Source organism: Zingiber officinale, chromosome 2A (assembly GCF_018446385.1).
Source record: "Zingiber officinale cultivar Zhangliang chromosome 2A, Zo_v1.1, whole genome shotgun sequence".
Lineage (NCBI taxonomy): Eukaryota > Viridiplantae > Streptophyta > Magnoliopsida > Zingiberales > Zingiberaceae > Zingiber > Zingiber officinale.
The window spans coordinates 105,507,375-105,525,140 of record NC_055988.1 but is presented as its reverse complement, the minus strand read 5'-3'; the positions used below and the strand labels follow the sequence as shown (position 1 = coordinate 105,525,140).

At 36.9% G+C, this 17,766-nt stretch overlaps 1 protein-coding gene across 1 annotated transcript; it reads right to left on the bottom strand.

Annotated features, from left to right (window-relative positions):
- Window positions 1-248: 248 nt before the first annotated feature.
- LOC122041851 (arogenate dehydratase/prephenate dehydratase 6, chloroplastic-like) lies at window positions 249-2,037 on the bottom strand. Its single transcript, XM_042601698.1, has one exon. The coding sequence runs from the start codon at window positions 1,807-1,809 to the stop codon at window positions 436-438; it is 1,374 nt and encodes a 457-aa protein (XP_042457632.1). The 5' UTR covers window positions 1,810-2,037; the 3' UTR covers window positions 249-435.
- Window positions 2,038-17,766: the final 15,729 nt, after the last annotated feature.

Below are 17,766 nucleotides of genomic sequence, written 5' to 3'. Positions count from 1 at the left end.
ATATTTATTACACATAGGGTAAGTATGAACATGAATGACCTAGTCTTAAAGAAAGTAAAAAGGCTATTTTGAAACAACATGAAATGGCAAACAAAATGAAAAGAGTTGTTTTAGTGTCAAACGATGCTTAGTCATGGATCAATAACTACATCAAATTATATTTTCACACCTGTGTCTAATTAATTAGAGAATGATAAATTTAATTACATAGAATAGAGTTTAATTTCTCTAATTATTTGAGAATCGACTTATAAATTCATCTCATACTTATAAATTCATCTCATAATTTATTTCTCTTTACCTAATTTATTCAGAGATGGACTGTGAGTACGCCCGATGAACACAATTACCTTTGTTCCAATAACCACATCATACTATGAATATTAAAATTGCCGAACACACCAGCAACGGACAGGATTGATATTGGTAGATCGCTCACGATGAGGGAGCAGAAGGGGGTGGCGGCGGCGGCGTCGAAGTAGACCAAGGAGTCATGTCCATGGGGTAGCTGCCGAGGACGCGGAGGAAGGAGGTGAACTCCTGGATCTCGGCCAGGGCGTTCTGGGCGCGGGTCTCCGCCATCGACGCCTGGAAATCGACGTGGAACATGTACTCGAAGTGCTTGGCGGTGCCGACGTTGGCGTCGTCGACGAGGCGGATGGGGCGGTGACGGTGGGGGCGGCTCTCGATCTTGGTGAGGCTGATGTCGCGGAAGGCGAAGGCTGAGAGGACCTTGAAGAGGACGGAGGTGCCCTCGCGGTCGTGGGCGAAGACGATGCTGGTCTTGAAGGGGCGATCGGTGCGGGGGATGATTGGCTCCCGCGCCAGCATCACGAACCGCGTCACGTTGCCGCTGTCGTCCTGGATCCCGTCCGCCAGCACCTGCAGCCCGTACAGCTCCGCCGCCCGCGCCGAAGCGATGGCCGCCGTGTCGCGCAGGCCGTTGTTGGCGATGTACTCGGCGGCGCCGGCCGTGTCGTCGAAGGACTCGCGCGTGACGTTGAGGCCGAGACGGGTGAGGGTGAGCTCGCACTGGGCCAGCGCCTGCGGGTGGCTCATCACCCGGGTCAGGTACTCCTTCCGCACCCCCGGAAGCGCCAGCAGGCAGTGGTGCACCGGCAGCTGCACCTCGCCCACGATGTGGAGACGATGCCGGAGAAGGAGATCGTAGTTGCGGTGGATGCTGCCCCCCAGCGAGTTCTCAACCGGCAGCACCGCCCGGTCCGCGATCCACAGCTCCACCGCCTGGAAAGCCACCTCGAACTGGTCGCAGGGGATCGGCTCGCAGTTAGGGTACGCCTTCCCGGCCGCAGCCTCGCTGTACGCCCCCGGGACGCCCTGGTACGCGACGCGGAGCCGCGACCCGTGCATCGGGGCCGGGGACAGGTCCCCGATGCTCAGCGGCCGCGGGAGGTTGGGGATCGGGGCCAGATCCGCCCCGCCTGCAGCTGCGGAACTCACCAGCGACTTCACGCCTGCCATCGTGCCGTTGACGGGGGGCTCAGGGACGGAGCGTTTAGCGGAGTCGCCGTGCTCAGGCTCGGCGGCGGAGAGATCTCCCGAATCATTAGTGGACTTCTCGGAGGAGGATCCTGGCAAGGCTCCGGCAGCGGCGGCCTGGCTCGATAAGATGGAGAAGGAGGCTTGCCAATCGGCACGCCTGGCGCCGGGGAAGGAGGCGGACGCAGCGGCGCGATGGATGAATCCCGCTGCGGGGGTAAGGCGTCGAGGAAGCAAAAGGAGTGCAGATCTGCGGTTTGGCGTGGCGCTAGGGTTGGTGGACAGCAAGGCAACCGCCATGGTCGACATGGAGCACAACGACTGGACGGAAATTGTGCCCTAAATTGGACTCCAATTCAATGCGAAGAAGAAGAAGAAGAAGAAGAAGAAGAGATTAGAGTTGAGATAATAGAGGAAGCCTATCCTGCGACGAAGCTGTGGGAAATGGGATTTAATGGTTGGTGGGGGCGATCGAGAGGGAGGAGCGGTTTGGTAAGGCCATTCTCCAACCTACCACACTGGGCTTTCCTTCTTCCTCATTTTAATTTTTAACCACCGCCTAATGTTAAATAATATGCGGGGAAAAACAACAGAAATCAAAAGCTGTCGGGTAAAAAAAAAAAAAAAAAAAAAAAATCAAAACAGTGTCGCAAATAAAGCGAAATACCCTATTAGCATTTTTTTTACATATAGTTTAACTATAGAGTAATTTTTACCATATGTAAAGGGGCTTACTTCTACGACATAGTGTCATTGTTATTACCCATTACAGAAGCTATATATTAGTTTATTGATTAAATTATATTCATTTAAAAAAATAATAAGCGTTATAGAATCTATATGTTTATTTTACTTATTAAAATATTATTTTAATTAAGTTATAATTTTAAAAAATAAAATAAAATGATATAAAGTCATAATTAGAAAATTAGTATATGGCTTGTGCAACATATAGAAACTAATTGTTATCTTTTCTATAAAATGTAGAAGCTAGCAATTGGTTTCTGCAAACTTAATTCTACATTTGAAAAAACTAATTATTAGCTTCTATATATAGTTGAATAATCAGATAACATAAGTAATGGACGTCATTTTAATTTTTGCCCAAAGCTATTCTTAATTATCAAAATTGTTTAATTTTTTTTTAAAAAATAACATAATACACTTTTATATAAAATTTATTTTTATTAATTTATTTAAAATTATTTAAATTCAATTCAAAATACTTTGACATATTTAAAATGATCATAATATTATTGTAATAACATTGTAACATTTAATTAATAATTACTATAATATTGTAATAATCATCAATTGAATGCTATAAATATTATTATTATTTTTTGATAATTTAACTATATAGCTATTTGAATGACTAATTTTGAAGATGATTATTTTGATGTTATAAATTTTTTTTATACCAATCATTAAAATAAATTAGAAAATACTTATTCCATCCAAATAATCTATATTTTTAAACTCATTTTTTTACTTAAGAAAAATCTCCCTGAGAGATTTGAATTTTAAATCCAGATTATCCATTAGGTCATTACACTCTTCCCAGGGTCGACTGCTATAATTATAGCATCCCATTAAGCTATTTGATTAATTTTAATCATATTGATAAAGTATCATTTTGATTTTTTTAAGAATACTTTTTGACGATTGTAATAATGAGAAACATCTATTTGATTTTTGCAATAAATAAATAAATAAATAAATAGGGCATGTTCCTAAATGCAAACTAGTAATTCTAATATTTCCACAAGTTGACCCTTTAAAATAGAAACTAACATGTCACTTGTGATGTTGATTTTCATGCCATAAACCTTGTCGTGCGCATTCAGCACACCGTGACATTGGCCGTTAGTTAGTGTCGTTCCTTTGTTTGCATTTCGACTTTGGGCTATGCTTCCCAGAACGATCATATGCTCTGGAGGAGCTCATAATGTCTATTCATGGCATGTTTGATTGGTGCATACACAAAACACACCCACTAAGAGTAAAAAATAATTTTAATTTTTAAATATTATCCAAATTTTTATTTTTTTTAGTAGGGTAAAATTCTAATATTTTTATAATTCTTTATATCATATATTAAATTGATAAGAACAAATATTACATTTAACCTTAACCAAAAGATCGCTCATAAATTGAGTAAGGTACACCAGACTCATGCAATAGTACAGTATTAGGGTGACACTCAAGAATTTAACAGACTCCTACTTATAAAAAATTAATTTAATATATTTTAGTCAAAATGTCAAGAAAAGTATGTTATCTAATATCGTCGACCCAAGGTATTTATACAAGTTTTTCTGTTCGTAGTGTTATCAATTCTAAGATGTGAGACTAAAGAGAACTCTAAATTTATAATTTATTAATAAAAAAATTGTTAATAATACGTCGCAGCTGAGTCTCGAACTCTAGATACTTGATTGATTAGTGAGAAAAATTCTCAATAATACGCCGTAACTGAGTCACGAATTTTATATCTCTAATTGATTAATGAGAAAATTTTTTAATAATACACCGCAACTGAGTTTTAAATTCTAGACCCCTGATTAATGTGTTTATTGAAATTATCAATAAACCTTGAATTTTTTTCCAGTGTGAAAAGAATAAAAAAAGATATTAACATAATTTCATTTTAGGTTTCATCAAAATTAGTTAGTAAAGAGGACAGATTCTTAATAAAATAGTATATATATATAGAGAGAGAAAGAGAGAGAGTTTTTAGCCCACAAATTTATTCAGTGCACACACATGGGCGACCCTCACAAGTCCTGGTGCTCGGGAGCACTCCTGAGCACCTCAATTCACTTTTAAGAATTGGGGTGCCTGGGAGTACTCTCGGACGTTCAGACCTGTGAGGGTCGCCCGGGAGTACTTCCGGATGCCCGAACCCGTGAGGGTCTCCCGGGAGCACTCTCGGGCACCCGGACCTATGAGGGTTGCCTAGGACTATGAACGAAACGGATGTGCATGCTATATATATATATATATAAGGACAAAATAGAATTTAGATATCTCTATAATAGCATGATATTATCCACTTTAGACCTAAGCCCTCATGGTTTTATTTTTAGGCTCTACCCTTATAAATTTATGATTTTTTCTATGTATTTTCAATGTGAAACTTTGTTTGCAACTTTACAACCCAACAATCCTCCCCTCAAACAAAGGACCACAAGCTTTCCACCCGACCTACTAGGACTTTCTGCCTGTTTGTTTGGTTTTTTTGATTTAGACACGGGAGCTTCAATTTCTTTTATTTAAGGTCAATATTCTACTCACATGACTTAATTAGATGATAGCTCTTGTGTATAGTCGGCAGTTAGATCTTCTAGTAGTCCGAACTCTAATATCAATTATTATGACCAAAAGAAATTTAGATATCTCCATAATGACATGATATTGTCTACTTGGGCCCAAGTCCTCATACTTTTATTTTTGGCCTCTATTCGAAAGGTCTTATACCAATAGAAATATATTTTCCTTATAAATCTATGATCTTTCCCATATATTTTTAATGTGGGACTTTGTTTGTAACCTTGCAATCCAACAATGCACACACACAGAATTGATATGTTACCCGACGTCTCCTATGTGACCGTGAATGAAATCTGACGTGGGTTATCTAACGCGGTCAAAACTCATTTTTTTTAATCTCTCTCTCATCTGTATGCAATAACTTTTCTCTTAAATTAAAATAAGCAACTTTTCTCTCTTTCCTCTTAAATTAAAATACAATTCTTGTATCTCTCATACGATTGCATGCAACAATCACTGTGGTGCTGATTTTAAAGGTGGTGTAGCTACTACAACATTATAGTAGCTATTATACAGTAGTTGCTATACGATTTCTCTCTCTTATGATTGTATATAACAATCACTGTGGTATTAATTTTTAAATATGGTGTAGCTACTACAATATTGTAGCAATTACTGTGTAGTAGCTACTACAACTTGCAACATTTATTGTGTAGCTACTGCGTTGTAGCATCTACTACAACATTGTAGCAGCTACTCCAATGTTGTAGCAGTTACTGTACCGTTGTGCAGTTATTGCACCGTTGTAGTAGCTACTACTACATAGTAGTTTCTATAATGTTAAAATAAAATTATATTCTATGTTCTCTCTCATATTATTACGTGCAATAATCACTACAGTACTGATGCTACAATGTTGTTGCAGCTACCACACATAGTAGCTGCTACAACATTATAGTATAAGTACTGCATTAATTGTTGCATGTAATAATAAAAGAGGGAAGACAAAATTTTATTTTAATTTAAGAGGAAACAGAGAAAAATTATTTCATGCATATGATAGAGAAATTAAAAAAATTGAGTTTTGATTATGTCAGATCCCCTACATCTGACGTCACTCATGATCGAGCGGGAAGCGTCGGGCAACATATTATTTCTCTCTCTCTCTAATAAATAGTGACCGAATTAAAGATGAAATTTAAATTTTGTCGCTAAAATAAGGATCAAATTAATTTTGGTTGATAATTTCATGTTAATTAGTGATTGAAAATTAATTTGGTCGCTAATTTAGCAATCGAGCATTAATTCTGTCACTATTTTAGCGACATAATATTTTTGCGTAACTAAAATTGTGATAGAAAAATAATTCTAACGTTAATTTTAGCGACAGAATTAATTTTTGGTCTTTGATTTTAGCTACTTTCCCAATTCACTTTTCTCTCCTCATGTGATCTATGCGATCTCTCCAGCCCTCATGGAGCAGTGACGTCGCGAGTCCGCCCTCGCCTCCTCTCTACCTTACGTAGTGTCTCCTTCCCTCACCCTCTTCCCTCTCTCCCTACGTGATATCTCTCTCTCTCTCTCTTCCCTCTCCCGGCCTACACAATCTCTCCAGTCCTCATGAAGCAGCGACATCGCGAGTCCGCCATCGCTGCAACGTTGCGAGTCTATTGCGACCACCTCTCCCCTATGCGATCTGTCGCTCCCCTCTTCCCTCTTCCCTCTCCCCTACACGATCTCTCCAGCCCTCGTGATCCGTTGTACGAAGCAGCGGTTGTCAGAGGAGGTCCCTAAGCTATAGAGACTTATCGTCAAGAAGGTTTGACATTTTCAATTTCCTCGATTCCATTTTGTCCTTTTGGGAATATTAGAAATGTGAATGGAAAACAAAAGGTGGAAGAAGAATACTTCATTGTGAATGAGTTTTTAATCTCATATTAGAAGTTTAATGACATTAGTGTTGGTTTATATTGTTTAACATACATGTATAATGTGAACAAATACATGGGGAGAGACACTCTCTCTCATGCATAGGTGTGCAGGAGGATGCAAATATAGGGCCCAAATTGCACCAAACAAAGTTGACTCATATGCGAGCATAACTTGAGTATGTTGAATGTCAGACCGGTCGAGGAAAAATTTACCCAAGTAGAATAACCAACATTTTGCCACATGGATTCTTGTTGCTTGCTACTCAAGAAAGTAATAGAAGCATTAACTATTTTTAATGGAGATTTAGTAACCTTTTGGATAGTAAAAAGGAGAATTTTCCTCCACCTTCGCTCCCCAAATCTTCTCTTTGCCGTACATTTCTGCTCGATGATTTGCCCGTGATAGCAATCGAATATTTTCTTAGTTCGTCACGAATAATCAGTATTTGGTTGTGTACGTGGTTCTGTCGTTGTATCCTTGGAAACAGATGTCCATTATAATCTCAAAGCACACCTGAAGAAGGACTAGTTTGTTTTAAGAAAATTGCTTGAAAGTAGGTCTCGACAACTTCTTTTCTACACTGGACTTAGGAGTCTACACTTAAAACTCAAACTTGGTAATCTGCACTCGAGCATATAAGGCATCCCAATTTTTTAGCTAACTCAATAGTCCTAAGAAGCTCTTCCTTCCCTGCTTGGTATTATGAGATTATCAGTTCATATGAACTCAACAGATAAGTCTGAATTTAATTTTTAGAAATTCAAATCTTTTCCCTCTATCTTTGGCTACCAAATTATCGAACAGGGAATTCATTGAATTTTGGTAAATGTCAAGTATGCTTTTACCCTATTTTTTAGCTGCACAGACTTGCTAAGAATCAATTTTTACCCTCATTTTTTAAATAATATAAGAAGATGGATGGAATAAGCTTGGGGCCAAAATTGATATCCTAACTGTAAGTACTCTAGGGTAGTTTTTGTTAGAATTTGAGGGATGTCCTAAGGCAATCGCCTTACTTTTTATTTATTTATTTAATAAGTATAGATTCACTATTTGAGTGTATATTATATGTTTGATTGTCTTAAACTCATTTACTGAATGCCCATAATATAATTTATATCATGAGAGAATTTGTGATTGGATCGTAACTAGTGATTATCTCTACATGTGTAATTATGAATATATTAAAATTTCCCTAGTCGTCGAATTGATGTATTCAGATACCATCAATTCTATAAGACTAGCACGGGTTATACTCTTTGGTTCGGCCAAGCAGCTATTTTCTCACTAGCTGGAGACATTGGAATGTCGAGAGTTAAACGTGGATGCTAGTTATGGTAACTAGTTCATTGGAGTTACTTGCTGTAAGACTTCATATGATTCTCTACATATATATAGATATGATTGTGAAGTTCTTACTGCAGCACGACTGCAAGTTTCCTTCAACTTGAGGTATACAAGTCATCTTGGTCATGGAGACTTATACTTTGACATCTTAAGTAAGCATCTCATTGAGGTGTGGACCTGACATAATTGGATATAAGTTGAAGTGCCTGAAGGTGTTTGGATAGCCCACAGAGTATTCACCGCTTCTTGCAAGGAGACGTATATCCTATGATCACTCGTTATGATTATTACTCAAAGTCTTTGGCCAAAGCATCACATGTTAAGAGTGCGAGACTCTTGTACACATGTACAAGTAATTTGAATCCATAGAACGAGGAAGTGTTACTTGGGCTAGGTGTGACGTAGTCAGCCTAGTGAGAACAAGACACATAGATCATGTCCTGAACCAAGTGGGTATAAGACGAGTGAAAGGAATCAGGCACGACTCACTGTAGCTTGTGAAGGGTTTAGAATTAATTCTATGATCAACTATGATTTTTCGGCTAATTGGGGATCATGATGTATTACTAGGTACCACTCATGATCGTTCTATAATTAAGTAGTTAATTATAGACGACCAAGATAAACCGGAAACCTATTAGGTCATACACACTAACGAGTCTCTAAAAGACATAAAGCAAGTTAAAAAAATAAGATTCTTAGATCAAGAGATAAATGTTTGGTTGGACCATACATAAGATAAATATGGAAATATTGTCGCAATGGAAGCACGGATGAGCCACATCTCTTATGGAAGAGTTGGACCATATTTGGTTTAATATTGAATTAGTCATGAACCAACTTGGTTTAGTTGTGAACCAAACTAAGGGGTTAATGAGTTAATTTTTTATTAAGGGATAATGGGTTGGATTTGAGCTTTCTAATCTAGCTCATTAATGAGGGCTATATATTGATATGGTTGAGAAAAAAATTATACACATGAGATCATTAATTGGCTTGTAAGGTTTTGAAAAATTTTAACCAAATTTCTCTTCTCCTCTCCCTCTCCCCTCTCTCTTTGCCGCTGCCAACAAGGGGAAGCCTTTCCCCTTGTTGTCGTGACCACCACAAGGGAGAAAGCTCTCCCTTGTGTGCTTCTCTTCCTTTTCCTCTTGATTCCTCTTCTTCGCTCGTGGCTAGTAACTTCTGAAGGAGAGGCTTGTACTCGAGGAGTTGTCTTGAGGAGCTCGGCGTGGATACGAATAGAGACGAGGTTCGACAACGTCACTACGGTTGATGCCCTTCTCGTTACAGGTCATCCGTAAGGTACACCTAGCGTAAATTTACTTTCAGTAACAATTTAATTATGCGATCATGTTTGGCATATTGTATCCCTGTATGCGTGTGGTGCGTGTGATGTAATAATTTAGGAATTATTATTGTTTTATTTTCCGCCGCGCATGTTTACGAAATGTGTTTTAGAACACACCACATTAAACATATCCTAACAGTTTTAATGTGATTAATTAAGTTAAGTTAGATCTTGTGTATGTTTGATGCCTTGTGTCTAAGTGTGCACGAACTTAGGAATACAAGAAGTCAAGCGAAAGATGCAGCGAGTGAGAAGTATGACACAGGAAGGGATTCAACGGGCACGTGCATCCAAGGGAGAAAGAGCTGTGGAAGAGTACATTGGTGGAGCGAGAAGGACTCATGGTGCATCCAAGAGACGAGAAGCCGGGAGGAAGTTTACTTGAGGAGAAGGTTGAAGTTGGGTTCGAATGAGCTCAACTCTGGATGGCTAGAGCATCACCCAAATTAGCAGAGTTAGAAAATGGTTAACTCGAAAGTTGATCATTAAGACTTGAAGATCCAAGGTGCCTCAGTTGACTTGAGGTGCCTCGGATACCCAGTAGATCAGCTACCATGGAAGAGACCTAAGGCGCCTTAGTTGATTAGAGGCGCTTCAAATGAATAATAGTCGAGGCACCTAGGATGGTAAGAAGACGTTGTGGGGAGGATAAGAGCGAGAATCCACATCAGCACACTTAAGGTGCCTCCAGTTTGCTAGATCAAAAAGACGTTGGTTGCGATAAGGATAAAACTTGTCCAGCTAGAGGTGCCTCCAAGTGTTCGAGGCCCCTCCGATGTCCCACGTCAGCAAACTGTCATTTCAACTAGTGGCCTATAAATAGCCCCCTAAAACCAGTTGTACAATACACACTTGTTCTTATCTTCTATAATTTATTTCAAGCTTTCAACTGCTGTAAGGAACTACTCCGCCTTTGATCTTTATCGAAGAAGGAGATCTTTAGTGCACTTTTCATTGCTTTGGATTAGTAACCTCCCCGGTTGCAAACCAAGTAAATCTCTCGAGTCCCTAGTTTCTTTTTATGTTAATTGTTTTTGTTAATTAATCAATGTGTCCTTACTAGCAAAATAGTAAGAGAAGTTCTAACTCGATTTACAGGTTATTTATCCCCTCTATTCGATCTACCTGATCCAACAAGTGATATTAGAGTCCAACCATCTTAGAAGGACTAACCACCAACTAAAATAATAAGAAGATGACTTGATCAAGCATCTACCCACCCAAGCTCGAGGGGGAGTTCACGCTTTGGAAGCGCTGGATGGAGATATTCTTCAAAACTAACTTTGATATTTTTTCTAACAATTAAATACGATTTTGAAGCACTGAGGGATGAGAATAGAGAAGAAAAAAAAGAGCACCAATAGAACAAGAAGCAGTAGACTGACTTTGTAGCAAATGGGACAACAAGATTCCATCTGCTAAGTGTTCTACCACCTCAAGATATCAACCAGATTGACACCTATGACTCCACCAAAAAACTCTAGGAGAAGTTCCTAGAGTTCCATGAAGGAACCTTAGAGGCCAAGCTAGCAAGATGAGACCTACTTCGAAATCAACTAACGAACTTCCAAATGGAAAAGGGAGAAAAGGTAGTTCAACTGCATGCAAGGATTAAGGAGCTTATCACCAAACTCAATAACCTTGAAAAAATGATAACAAATTGAGATTCACTAAGGTATGCTCTAAATGCATTTCTGAGAACACCGAAATGAACGTCAATAGTAGACTCTTATTACATCTCTAAGGACCTTGAAGTAAGTAGTTTAGAAAATTTAATTTCGACTCTCAAACTTCACGAATCTTGATGTGCAAGTTTTAAAGATATAGAAAAGTCAAATAATAACATCGCCCTAAAAGCCAAAAAGATCGAACCATATTCAGAATCATCCCTTGATGAAAATAAAGAGGTTTATATGGTAAGGAAATTTTAAAAGTTTTTTTAATTCTAACAATTTTGATAAGACACAGACCAAAAACCTTCTATGAGGAAGAAGGAAAGTGAGGTGCTAAAACTATAGTGAAGAAGAGCATATTAAGGAAAACTATCCTAAATTGAAGAAAAAAATGACAAAGGGTGAAGAAGGTCTAATAAAAAAGAACCTCAAAGTAACATGGAGTGAATCATTATCAGAAGAGTCCGAGATAGAATAGTACGTTGGGCTAGCACTAATCGTAAGTCACCAAGAAGAAGACGACGAAATAACCTTAGAAGAGAGCATCAATGAAGGAGGAACATCTACCTACGAGTTTAACATGATAAATGAGGTATGTAACCTTCCGTCTGATCAACTTTATGAAGTTATTAAAATGTTAACTAGATTCTTAAATAAATCAAGAAGCAAGTTTCTTGAAATAAGAAAATTAAAATTAATTGTATAAATTAAATTTAAAAATGCATGTTTATAACTAGAAAAGGTTGAAAATAAAAATAAAAAATTTAAAGATCAAATAGAATTGGTAAAAAATAATTCTACATGTACAAATTCAAATTCTTTATGAATTTCAAATTTTAAAAATTATAGAATAAATTGATATTTAAAAAATTATAAGAGCCAAATAAAAAAATTATAAAACAATGATATTCCATGAAATACTTGACAAATCTAATAGATATAAATTTATTTTAGATTTTTAAATCTGTTCTAACCTATTAGATTTTCTATTTGCTAGAAATTTAGTATTTATTTAGAAATAATTTTTTGCAAACATTCTATCTGATTTTAATTCATTTTAAATTTTGTGATACACAAAAAATATTATCTTTTAGTAGAAATAGTTTCAATTTTTTTGTTACCATTATCTAATTTTTTATGAATTTTTTACCCAAAAATAAAATTTTAAAATTAAAAATTTTTAGAAATTAATTTTTCAAAACTTTGATTTTTCTATGAATAACCATTATATTTTGATTGTTCAAAAAAATTAGCAAGTTATTAAAATTTTTTTTATTATCATATTGTTTATGTTTTACATTGACAAAAAGTTTTAATTTTTTTTTGAAGAATAAAAATAATTTTCAACTTTTTTGACAAATATGGTTTTTAAATCCTAGAAATTAGTATATTTGAAAAATAATTTTTTTAAAAAATATATACATACTTGTATGATGTATGCATAACCCTTAGATAAATTTTCTGATTTTTTTCTATATCCTTTCCATTTTATTCACCTATTCTTTTAATGCAATCAAACGGAGAGAAATTATTGGGGTTAAGTTAAGGGGGAGATTGATTGCATAATTTTTCTTGTACTTAATTACAAAATTTAGTGTTTTTAAATTATTTTAAATTATTTACATGTTTGTTTACCCTAACTTTAACTCAGATTGATTCAGATCAAAAGGGAGAAATTGTAAGTATCCATAGTAGTTTTGATATAATCAACTAAGTTAAGTTAGGTCTGTGTAAGCTTGGTGTCTTGTGTCTAAGTATGCAATAATTTAAGAACATAAGAAGTCGAGCGGAAAACGCAACGAGCGAGAAGGATGGTACGGGAAGGGAGTCGACATGCTCAGTGTATCCAAGGGACGAAGAGCAGCGGAAGAGTACATCGGTGGAGTGAGAAGGACGCGTGTGGTGCATCTGAGGGACGAGGAGCCGGGAGGAAGCCTACTTGAGGAGAAGGCCAGAGTTGGATTCGGGTGAGCTCAACTCTGGACGATCAGAGCATCACCCAAGTGAGAGAAGTCAGAAAATGATCAACTCAAAAGTTAACCATGAAGACTTGAAGACCTAAGGTGACTAAGTTGACTTGAGGCACCTCGGATGCTTAGCAGATCAGCTGTCATGGAAGAGACTTGAAGTGTCTCAGTTGATTAGAGGCGTCTCGGATGAACAGTAGCCGAGGCGCCTTCGATCAACAGAAGGCGCCTACCATGGCAAGAAGACGTTGCGACACGGATAAAAGCGGGAATCAATGTCAGCACACCCGAGGTGCCTCTGATTAACCAAGGTGCCTTCCGTCTTATAGATCAAAAAGACGTTGGATGCGATAAGGATAAAACTTGTCTAGCTGGTGGTGCCTCCAATTGTTCGAGGAGCCTCTCATATGTCACGTTAATAAACAGTCACTTCAACCAGTGACTTATAAATAACACCCTAAAACCAGTTGTAAAATATATACCTAATCTTAATCTTCTGTAATTTTTTCTAGCTTTCAACTGCTGTAAGGGTTACTCCACCTCCAACCTTTGTCAAAGAAGGAGATCTTTAGTGCACTTTTTATTGTTTTAGATTAGGAACCTCCCTAGTTGCAAACAACGTAAATCTCTCGAGTCTCTATTTTCTTTTTATATTAATTATTTTGTTCATTAATCAATGTGTCATTGATAGCAAAATAGCATGAGAAGTTCTAACTCGATTTACAAATTATTCACCCCTCTAACAAGTCCACCCGATCCAATACTAACATGAGAATCCTCTTTTTCTCATTGAGAACTCTCGAAAGACTTAGGCAGCATTTGATTTGTAAATTTTTCTATTTTCATTTTCTATGAAAATAAAAAAAAAATTTATTTGATTGGTAATTTCCACATTTGTTTTCTAGAAAAAGAGATTCATTTTATGGAAAAATAGAAAATATCTAACAGTTATTTTTTTATAAAATAAAAATAGAAACGAAACACTTTCTTATTTTTTCCTTTTCTAAAGGGAAAAAGGACAATCATATATACCTCAAGAATATGTTCAGCATCAATTCTCCCCTATGTGATCTCTCCCTTCCCTCTTCCCTCTTCCCTCTTCCCTCTTCGCTATGCAATCTCTCCAGCCCTCACAAAGCAGCGACATCGCGAGTCCACCCTCGCAGCAACGTCATGAGTTCGCCCTTGTAGCGACATCACGAGTTTGTTGCGGCCTTGCAGTGAGGCTGCGAAGCCGGGTGTGACCTAGCCGCGAGGAAGAATTGATCAATTTTATTTCTTAGCTAGTTTTTGTGCTTCAATTTGTCTGTATTGTGCAGCTTGATCTCTCTAATTTTGAAATGTCTTGTTAGTTGAATCCAAAGTTACCCATTGTATTATTATTGAATGCATAGTTTCTCTTTTTAATTTCAGATTATTGCTTAGTTGAGTTAAAAACAAGTAAATTCAACCTATTATAACTTCCAAGATTGATCTTGACATTATTGCTCTCTTGTACAAGTTGTTTCTTCAAGTACTTATCCTTTAACTTGACTCGTTAAATATGGTATTTAGTCAAGAGCACTTATAAAAACTCATATTGTCTCAAAGTAGGATTCCATACTACCTTTATTTAGGGCATGGAATTGACTTCAAGTGAGATGCATATCACCTATAGTGGTGACACTGGTTAGGTCAGTGTTTTGATAATGTCGTAATTTGGTTAGTCCTTTTTTTTGGCATTATTTGCTACAATTTGTTTTTTTTTAACCTTTTATACAACTAATGCAAATTAGTTTTTTTTAATCACACCTTATTTCCTGCTTGTTTCTATATTTTAGTTCCCTCGTTTCCTTGTCTTCATCATTGTGATTTAAGATTCATTGTATTGGAATGTTTTGTTTTTGTTTGCAGTTTCATACAATGCTACACGGAATACTGAGTCTGGTAATGATCCAAATAATACCACTGTAAGTACTTGGTTTAAATTTTCTTGTGGCTCTTCTACATGAGGTAAATTTTCCTGAGATGTTTTTGTCGTGTTGTATTGTATTGTATTAGTAATGTTATTAATTAAATTGTATTTTATTAGTAAAGTTATTTCTTCCTACTGTTGGATGTTGAGGAAACAAAGGACATCGTTTCCCCTTCATTTCTCTCATTGCTGCAAATGTCTCTTTGCTGCAAATGCCAAGGAGACAAAGAGACGTCCTTTCCCCTTCGTCTTCCTCAATCTTCTTATAAATGGTGCGTCCAAGCTATGAGAAGGGTGGGCAAGAGCATAAGGAAAGTGAGAGGTGACGGTGATCCGTGTGCGTCGAGCAAAGGAGAACATCTGAGAGACAAGGGATTTGGCTCGTGAACCTTGAAGCACTTTCCGATTACCTGTGATCGTGCTTCCGACAGCAATGACGTCCGGCGACTTCTTCGATTTCATCGGGAGATCAATGTAAGTGGTTACAGTTTTTTCCTATGTTTGATCCATGCTGTCAAAGAAACAACAATGGTATCAGAGCCATTTTTTTTTTAAAAAAAAACATGGAGAAATCGCGATGTTATGATTTCAGCGATCACTGCTAGAATCGCATCCCGAATCGTGATTTCCACCCGGCTACATGGGAATCGTACAGTCCTCGGCAGTATAGAGTCGCTGCAGAGGAGAATCGACGATTGCATTTAAATACCGGTGAAAGTCGGCCGCAAGATACCTCGCGTTTGTTACGAAAAAGCTCGCGTTTATCGTGAGAAGAAGATGAACAATGAATCTTAATCGATTCATCAATCGATTGAATTAGTTTTAATCGATTGATGAATCGATTCATTTGAATCTCAATCAATTCAAAGAAACAAAAACACGCGATCAACAGTATGTTGAATCGATTGAATGATATCTTAATCGATTAAAAATGCGATGAACAATATTTTTTGAATCGATTGAATGATATCTTAATTGACTAAAAATGCGATGAATAATGTTTTGATGAAGCACAGTGATTAAAAAAACTTGTTCGGTGCTTTGTTTTTTTCAACATGCATGAACTGGTTTAAAATTTAATTAAATATATTTATTAATTAATTAAATACATAAGGAAATATATTATTAATTAATAAATACATATTTAATTAATTTAGGGTTCAATTAGTTGAAAATTGAATAATACCAACTTGTCCAATCAAAGTCAGGTCTGGCTTAAATTATTACTTGATTTAAGCAGACCAGATTGATTCAATAATACCTGGATCTTGTTCAAATTATTTGTTGGTTTAAACCAGTTCGGTTTATTATTAAATTAATTGGAGTCATTTTGATTACACAAGTTGGACTGATCAAATATGACCAGATTAGTTCTGTTGAGTCAGATTTGATCAAAAAGATTAGATTTATTCTAATGGGTCAGACTTAATCCAATGGATGAATCAAACAGACCTAAGTTTGATCAATGAGTCTGAAATTGACTCAAATGGGCTTAAACAAAAACATAACATAGGTTAGAAATCTCTGTCAAATTAGATTAGTTCTAATGATGACAATAGACTAAGCAAAAGATCTGGATTCCTGATCGACCGATACAATGTGTCAGTCACATGAGATTCCCCAAATAAAGAAAATTTATTTTTCTTAATTGCTTGTGTATTCTGTATATATTTGTTTTATATGTGGGAATTGAATTTGACCGATTTTTGTTACTGGTCTATCGATTTTGTACTGACATCATGATTTTCAATTCCAGAACAATATACATGATGAATGGTCGCTATGAATGACAACATGAGCTATGGGAGGAGATCAAGAAGCTAGAATATGACCTGGATCACGGAGTAGGTAGGCTTATTGGTCGGCTCGATTGGTTGTTCTGGAATCTAGAGCAAGAAGGTTATTCTAGTCCAGGATAAAGAAAGAAGATGGACTCTGATTTATTCATTGTAGGAACATCTTAGGCAGATTACATTCCAACTTTGGGATGATTCTGAAGGACACATCTCATATTCAGATATGTGCAGACATTTACTTCATTTGGAATGAGGTCTTGAAGAATCAGAAGAGGATCCAGATCCTAAAGAAATGGACCTCGAAGAATCTGAGGATCTGGAAATGGATCCTCAAGATTTTGAGGAGGATCCCAATCCCGCAGAATCTGAGGATGATCCAAGAATGAACCTCGAAGAATTTGAAGAGGATCCAGAAATGGATCCTGAAGATTTTGAGGATCCAGAGATGGATCCTGAGGAGGATATAGAGATGGATCCTAAAGAATCAGAGGAGGATCCTCAAGAGTGTGTAGAAGATCCATAAATAGATATCATGGATACATCTGAGGTTGATCCACCCATCATAGAGTCCAGGATAAACGGGATACAATTGCCCATTGCTCTAGCATTTATCGTAGTGGGAGTAATGCTAGCTTATCTATGTAATTAGTGTTCTATTTACTGTCGTTATGTACGAACAATGTTAGCTTATTTAGGTTTTTAGTCATATAATAATTTCTGTCGTCATGTACGAATAGAGTTATGATAAATAAATAGTTATATTATGTGTTAACTAACTTGCTCATGATTAGTTAATGTGAATATGATTAGTTCATATATCCATATGATTAGTTCATATGAAAAATGATTAGTTCATTTTAATAATGACTCGTTCATTAGATGAGATGTGTGTAATATAATTGATCGATGTTGATTAGATTAGAACATACAAATGATGAGTGGAAATAAAGTTATCACTTGATTTTGTAAACTA